The sequence below is a fragment of the Myxocyprinus asiaticus genome, chromosome 24 (assembly GCF_019703515.2).
Source record: "Myxocyprinus asiaticus isolate MX2 ecotype Aquarium Trade chromosome 24, UBuf_Myxa_2, whole genome shotgun sequence".
Classification (NCBI taxonomy): domain Eukaryota; kingdom Metazoa; phylum Chordata; class Actinopteri; order Cypriniformes; family Catostomidae; genus Myxocyprinus; species Myxocyprinus asiaticus.
Window position 1 is genome coordinate 31,625,204 of NC_059367.1, and position 8,504 is coordinate 31,633,707.

Below are 8,504 nucleotides of genomic sequence, written 5' to 3' on the forward strand. Positions count from 1 at the left end.
TTTTTTTCGGAATTTGAATTTTATGAATAGACTTTAAAATGTTAACAATGAAGAATTATTGTGCAAATAATTTATAGAATTAGTCTATATAATATTGCGCAGCTTTACATAGGCCTAACGGCAATTAATTTATCAGTGTAACCATGTTATTATAGCTGCTGTCGCTCTGTCTCCATTTTTCTTTGGCTCTTGACAGTTTTATTCCCACTGGCAATTGCTTTTCTAAATCTCTGAGAACATTATGAAGTTCAGAATTTAGCTGCAGTACCTAAATTATAATTTAGTGATAGAATAGTAAGTAGAATGTAAACACACTTCAATTGTGATTTCATAATTGCAGAACTCAAATGACGATCTTCCCCAGTTCAATGTGACGCGAGAAGCCTTGTGGAGATGTGAAAGAAACAATGGCAAAAATAATAGTTTGGGAACTAGCTTAGCTCGTTTATAATTAAAAGGATTTTATTTAGTTTAAACAAAATATCTTGGAAAAAAATAAATACAAATAAAAATACTGAAACAAAATCTGCCCCAAAGTAAGATCGCGGTTTAGAACATAAGTCCACCCATAGTAGCAGTGCATTGCCAGTCATGGAAAGTGCTTGCTCTGCTGGCGCAGGTCTGCCTGGCCATCACATCAATGGCACCGGAGGCACGTCTGCACCGATTTGTAACCAGAGCATCCTCAAACTCTCTCCCTACTCTCCAGAAGCCACAGCAGCCTTTGCAACGGCCATCACCTTGATGATTGTTTTTACAATTGTGGGCAATATTCTGGTCATCATTGCTGTTTTAACCAGCCGCTCGCTTAGAGGACCACAGAATCTCTTCTTGGTCTCTCTTGCAGCCGCAGACATCTTGGTGGCCACCTTGATCATCCCATTTTCGCTGGCTAATGAACTGATGGGCTACTGGTATTTCCGCTCCGTATGGTGTGAGATTTACCTGGCGTTGGATGTGTTATTCTGCACTTCCTCTATAGTACACCTGTGCGCCATAAGTCTAGACCGCTACATGTCTATCTCACGTGCCGTTACATATGGTGCAAAGCGGACGCACAAACGCATCAAATGTGCCATTTTGGTGGTATGGTTGATCTCAGCAGTCATCTCCTTCCCACCCCTGCTCTCCATGAACAAGAATAAAGGTGGGGGGGATTCAGATGGGGAACCACAGTGCCAACTCAATGATGAGCGTTGGTACATCCTGTACTCTACTATTGGTTCCTTCTTTGCTCCTTGCCTGATTATGATCTTAGTCTACATGCGGATCTACCAGATCGCCAAACAGCGCACGCGCTGTCCACCAGGGGAGCCCCGAAAAGAGGTCCCTGCCAACGCCACCACCCCTCAGCACAAGACCCACCCTGAGGGTCTGCAAAACGGGAGAGGAGAGGAAATGCCTGCTACCCCACAGAAAAACCCTACAATGCCCAGGCCTCCCACTCTCGCTGTGACCCAAGTGGACTCTGCTCAGCTTGGTAACATGCAGCCTGCAGGTGCCCCAATCGCAAACAACCTTCTACAACCCCCTTCAACAGCCCCGACACCAACCACCCCATATTCTCCTCAGTGCCCCTCCCTTTCTCTATCTCCTTCCAATTCATCTGAAATGGTTCCTAAGAAAGCCAAAGATGGGAAAAAGATAAAAAGGACCAATAAACAGGCAGACAACAATAATGGAGAAAGCATGAGCTCTGACTCAGACACAGAGCAAGGTGGTAGGGGGGTAGAGGTCCCTTGCACCCCCAGTGTAACCCCAAGTGGCATCCACTCTCCTGCCACAATCCAGAAATACAGAGACATGATTGCTACAGCAAAAGGGGTAAAGCTTGTGACTCGGAAGGCAAAGCAGGATGGAACGCCTAACTCTACACGGCGCAAAGCCATGGTGAACCGAGAGAAGCGCTTCACTTTCGTGCTAGCGGTGGTGATTGGTGTCTTTGTCATCTGCTGGTTTCCTTTCTTCTTCTCCTACAGCCTACAGGCTGTGTGCCCAGAAACCTGTGCTCTCCCAGAGCCCCTCTTTAAATTCTTCTTCTGGATCGGCTACTGCAACAGCTGCCTTAACCCAGTCATTTACACCATCTTCAACAAAGACTTCCGTAGAGCCTTCAAAAAGATCCTTTGCAACAGCACCAAAGGCACATTCTTCTGAGGTTCCTGAGGTGGCTTGGCTTCTCAAATAACAAATATAAAGCTATTCCAAACATGGACTAGAGAGAAAGACTAAAAACCGCACAATAATGGTGCTGTTGCAATGTAAATGAAGGGCTTTTTGTGCTGCCTGGTTAACCAAGGACACCATGCTACACTTAAGTGACTATTTTTTGGACCAGGTGACTGCCTCAGGCTTGGGATTCCTGGACTCATGCTACTAAATGGGGCTTATCCAAAAATATTTACTTCAGAGGGAGGGAGATGGAATGCATAGACAAATCATGGCTGAAAACAATAATTTATTACAATTATGGCACACCTGCAAGGACAAGGCACAGTGCATGGAGCGCAAGAAGATTGCTGTGTTTTTGTTATCTTGCCTTTTTAAGAATACCATGCCTTGGGGATAATGCAAACATGGACTTCTGTAAGGATTTTAATACAACCAGAAATAAACTGTTCAAAATCCCTTCAGTCTTTACTCAGAGCTTACAAAAGTGACTCCTCCCATACTGATTGGTCTGTCTTATGCCTATACATTATTATTTCTGATGAACAAAAAAGAGAGAGCACAAAAATGCTCTTGTGGAACTCCTTGCCAAGGGCGATATGTATTAAATGAGCTGATGTAGGTTTCTCCAATCAAACATTAAAGCTTAGATACAGATCCCTCTAGTGCAGGACCATAGGGGAGATTCCCTGCCATTCCCATGTCTTCTGCTCCTGTGATACTCTGTGAATACAGAACACCTGTCATGGATGAGAGAAAGGCTGTCTGTCTCTTTCCACTGGATTATCTCAAAAAGGTTTGGACTGGTTACTAATGTGTTGAAGATGGATACAATGGCTTCGAGATAGAAGAAATGTCAATATAGTTACAAGTTTACCATGGAAACATTTGATGCATATTAGAGCAAATGTCTTTTTAATCTTTCCCCTAATTCTGACATTTTGCATCATCAAAATGCATCCTCTATATACTTTGATGACTTTGTCAGATACCTCCTGATTTCTTGGACTGGTTTTGGAGGTGCCCTTTCTGACTTCTGGTTCAGCACTTTTCTTTGTATAAACAAACAACTGAACATTTGTTGGTCTAAACTGATCTACTGCACCCTAAATGTCTGATCATTCAGCAGGGTGATACTTTGGGACTAAGGGCTGATTGCAATTATGCTTTCTACTTCTTTGTTCATTGTCTTTTTGCGGATGATCCCTTGTGTGTGTGTGTGTGTGTGTGTGTGTGTGTGGGTGTGTGCACTCAAAGCAAACACTGTGAATGGGTATGTGATGTGTCGGATGTATGTTTGGATATATGTGATAGGGTGTGCATATGTTGCTGTGACGAGATTTTTTTTTTGCGCGAGTGATGGTGTGTGCTTCCACTGGCACCAATTGAAGTATATATGTATCTTCGTTATAAATGTGGCTGGTATGCAATTCTGCCGTCTTATGCCAGTGTTTTGATTCAGCTATTCTTGTGCCATTGCTTTTACATGTTTTGCTGCTAAACTTATTTAGTATCTTTTTAAACCAACAATAAAATAGTTTGGGTACATGGCCACTTTTGCTTTTCTAAAATAATATTTTTATTGTGCTGAGATTGCAGTTCATTTTGAACTGATCATTTTGAGTTTAGAGAAAATAAAGTAATATGTCACTTATAAGCTGAGAGCTGTAAATTATCCTGGGTTTGTGAATGATTTTGTATTTATTTATCCCACTATTTCCTGTTGATCCCCCTTAATAAATATTTTCCCCTTTATTTTCTTCCATGGGGAAAACAGACATTTGAGGAGGTCAGTTTTAGTTACAAAAAACGTATAATTCAACTTCTGTATGTTTTTTTTTTTTTTTTTCAGGATGTTGCATTTGGGCTGCATTCTCCAAAGCTTTGCGATTTACTACTCTTTCTCCAGTGTAATGCTGTTGGTTTTCCACCACTCTTTAAAAATAAAACCGTTAAGCTGTGTGTGCCATCTGACTCATTGCTGTTTGAGAGAGAATAACTGCTGAGCTTTAAGTAGCACAACAGACTTTTTTCTCTCCTCGATAGATATCATGGGACATAGTATTAAACATTCTGAAATTATTTTTTTTTCCTCTAAAAATGTTCCTCTTCTGTTTTCCTTATGCTTGTTTTTAGTCAAGGGGTAGTGGTAGCTCAGCGGTTAAGGCTCTGGGTTACTGATCAGAAGGTCAGGGGTTCAAGCCCCAGCACTGCTAAGATGCCACTGTTGGGCCCTTGAGCAAGGCCCTTGACCCTATCTGCTCCAGGGGTGCTGTATCATGGCTGACCCTGCACTCTGACCCCAGCCTAGCTGGGATATGTGAAAAAAAAGAATTCCACTGCAAATGTGTGATGAATAAAGAAAATTTAATTAAAATTAAATAAGTCATCTTATTTGTAAAATGGAATTTTATCACATGCTTGATGTACTGATTTTCTAGCAACAGTAACCCTATTTTCCATATTCACTGCCATGATTCAGATTATGATGCAGATATATTCTGTAGATACAAACAAGATACTATTGATTAAGAGAGGAAAGGTTCTTAACATTTGTATTCAAAAGGGCCAGGGCCAATGTTTTGATCTTCAGAATATGAATAAGCTGTGGGATAAATTGGCACTTTGACAGATGGATGTTGATATGGTTGGATAATCTCAGAGTCTCCCTTAAGGTCAGTTTGACACCATTCAAATCCTTTAAAAAAAAATTATATTCACAAGCATGATTGCATTAAGATTGGTGATGCTTCTGAACATAATACAATCACAGGATTGGGGATTAATATTGGACTGAGTTTAATACTGAAGTCAGAGGTCCAGCTGCGTTGGTTTTAATTGCATTTAGCTTTATCAAGACAGCACTTTAAAAATGGTGAAGTGGAAAATTGGCAAAAGAAATCTAAATATTATGTGCGTTTTAAAGAGTAAGAGCCAGACTCTTGGCTCTGAACTCAAACAGGAAAGGAGATTTATTTCTGGTAATTGCAGAAAGATGCTGCATTTAATAATTGATGAACTCTCCCTGTGAAGTGTGTAAATAATTGTGTGCGAATGAGTAGCTCGGCCTATTCCTTAAGCATCTATCCAGGGTCATGCTCTGGCAGAGTCTTAAACCCTTGATTGCTTTGCTGTGACTAGCAGAGAAATTGAACTCGTTCATCTACAAATATGGAAACGTCGTTCCTGGCAGTGAATGAAGCATCAAGATGTCTGCTAAGATGATTGTGTCTTTCGATTAAAAAACAAAACGAAATTGAGTCGGTAATATTCCAAAAAACACATTAGGCACGAGATCTAAAATGCAAATGGTCAAAATGACCCAGTCGTCCAATTTTAAGACTAATTTTTACATGGTGTTCTTTTCATCTGACACTCAAGGTATTTCTCAGTTAAGGTGTCTTTGATGATGTGAACTGACTATTTTAACATTTAGTTAGTTTAGAATATTTTTTAAATTATAAGAGAGTTTGCATCACTACCCCTACAGTGCATATGTGACTCATATGTGTTTACTATGGTTCCCTGAATAAAAAAAAATGGTTGGTTTAACTTAATCCAATTGTGGACATTGGCAGGGTTGGGAGGGTTACTTTTGAAATGTATTCCACTACAGATTACAGAATACATGCTGTAAAATGTAATTTGTAATGTATTCCGTTAGATTACTCAAAGTCAGTAACGTATTCTAAATACTTTGGATTGCTTCTTCAGCACTGGTAGATTTTTTCACTTGTTTTGACTATAAAAACTCTGCCAGTACAGTAAGACAAAATACACATGTTAAAAATACATTCTCTGAAAAACCTAAATATCTTATGCAGTGTTGTTTCTAAAACAAGATCAATCAAATTGATCTTGTTTGAAGGATTTTTAGATATTTTTACAGGAAAACAATACAAAAATGATTATCAAGAATAAAATTTTTTTAGTCTGACTAGAAGAAAAGAAAATATGATTGTGCCTGGTAACGTGCATGTAAAATGGCTAGAAATAGCATTTTAGCTTAGCGTAAAGCTGACAATTTACACAAGGTTTATTTCTATTTCTTCTGCTCCAAACTTAATTCAAACTTACTTCTCTGTCTGCTCGTATGAATGTAACACATCATAAGAAAGTGTTTCACCGCTGTTCAAATGCACTTTGGATCACATCATTTATATGTATAAATGTTTTCCATCTGAAAGGATTAAATATTAAATGAAACAAATTAATCTCTGCAAAGTAATCTCTTCAGTAATCAAAATACTTTTTGAATGTAACTGTATTCTAATTACTAATGATTTAAATTGTAACTGTAGTGAAATACAGTTACTTATATTTTGTATTTTAAATACGTAATCCCGTTACATGTATTCCGTTACTCCCCAACCCTGGACATTGGTTCCACACAATGAAAATGAGTTTCTGTGATACGAAATTTAAAATGTAGGCTCTACTCAAATATTTTGAGTAGTGAAAACCAAAATTAATTGAGTTAACTCAATTTGATAGGTTCAAATAACTCTACTGAACCTTGCATCTTGTTGCTAGTTAACATCAAACATATTAGCATAATATATTGTATATATCTTTTTGTACAGTATGACAAGTATGGTGCTGTTGAGAGTTTACAGATCCCCAATCAAACATTACATTGATAATCCCTCAGTATTTGTTTCATGAGAAAAGAAATACACACTGATTTACTTTAATAATGTACCCAACCTCGACCTAACCATTAGCTCAACTCTTCTCCACAATGGTAACCTCCAAAAAAATGAACAAGAAAGAAACTCCTCTAAATTCCAACATAATAGAACATTAAATACTTGATTAATTTTGTATAGAAATATATTAAAATAACACCTATTAAAATGTACTCTCCCAATCCAGTCCCATGCAAAGCATGCTGGGAACTGGAAATCCCCTGCCTGGTTTCATCAATACATGGTTGCAACAAATAATATTTACATAGTCCCAATACAATTGGATTAAGTGAAAATAGATGGATTGTACACAATTAAATTTGAGTTGTGACCAAATGCTAAAGAACTGTGTTTCATTAGCTCATTTTAATAAGTTAATTGAGCATGCAGTAAAAATCACGTTGAGTGAACACCATCCTTTAAAAGTCTAAATCCATCTGAACATTTCATAGCAATATGATCATATCACTTTTTGATGACTGTGATGAATATCACGTAGACTTTACACCCTATAATTATGTTCTCATCTCAAATATAAATGTATTATGTTTATTTGAAGTGTAATGGTTTAGTATTTTCCACAGGGCTGCTTTCCTTTTTTTCAGTTTATAATTAAACATGGAACTATAACTATTTTTTTTTCAACCCACATGTGCATTTCAGGGAGGTAAAGTCACATATGGATTGAAAGGGTTAATGTGAGAAGTAAAAACTTTGAGAAAATTTGGGATCTACCTTTTTAACAAGGCGATCTAATTAGTGAGCTAGTAAGGCTCGCAGTACAGGGGAGCTGTTAAGAGATATATGAACTATTGTGTCTTGGAATCCAATTATGTATTTGAGACAATGTAGAAGATTTTTAAGGTGATGCAACAGAATCCAAGAAAAGTGAAACACAAGTAAACTTCCCAAAAAACAGTTAAGAGCTACACGTTATTTGTACAATTTAAGAACACACAACCCTCAAAAAAAGGTTTAAAAGACAAAGTATATTAAATGTGACTCATTTGAAAGCACAGCATTAAAAAATGTATCAAGCAACAAACTAAATAACTTTCTATTAACAATGAAAAAATACAACAACAATAACAAAGATCTGCTAAAACCTTTATGGTTTAAACCTACCTTAATGATGTGCAAGGAAAGACTCCAGTTGATAAAATCTGTAATGACTTTACTTCCTAATGCATTAACAGGAAGTTATACATCATTTTTTTTTTCACCACCAATTTGGAATGCCCAATTCCCAATGTGCTTGAAGTCCTCATGGAGGTGTAGTGACTCATCTCAATCTGGGTGGTGGAGGACGAATCTCAGTTGCCTCTGCATCTGAGACCATCAATCCGCACATCTTATCACAAGGCTTGTTGAACGCGTTACTGTGGAGGCTTCACACTATTCTCTGCAGCATCCATGCACAACTCACCATGTGCCCCACTGAGAGCAAGAACCACATAGTGACCATGAGGAGGTTACCCCATGTGACTCTACCCTCCCTAGCAACCGGGCCAATTTGGTTGCTTAGGAGACCTGGCTGGAGTCACTCAGCACACCCTGGATTTGAACTCACAACTCCAGGGGTGGTAGTCAGTGTCTTTACTCACTGAGCTACCCAGGCCCCTGATGTTATACATCTTTATAGAAACC

The 8,504-nt window shown here is 38.4% G+C and overlaps 1 protein-coding gene across 1 annotated transcript in view; it reads left to right on the forward strand.

Annotated features, from left to right (window-relative positions):
- Positions 1–4,131, forward strand: part of adra2b (adrenoceptor alpha 2B) — a 4,652-nt gene extending 521 nt beyond the window's left edge. Inside the window, exon 1 of the mRNA XM_051653648.1 lies at positions 1–4,131. This exon is cut by the window's left edge and continues 521 nt beyond it. Coding sequence (XP_051509608.1) covers positions 592–2,157 — 1,566 coding nt within the window. The 5' untranslated portion in view covers positions 1–591 and the 3' untranslated portion in view covers positions 2,158–4,131.
- Positions 4,132–8,504: the final 4,373 nt, after the last annotated feature.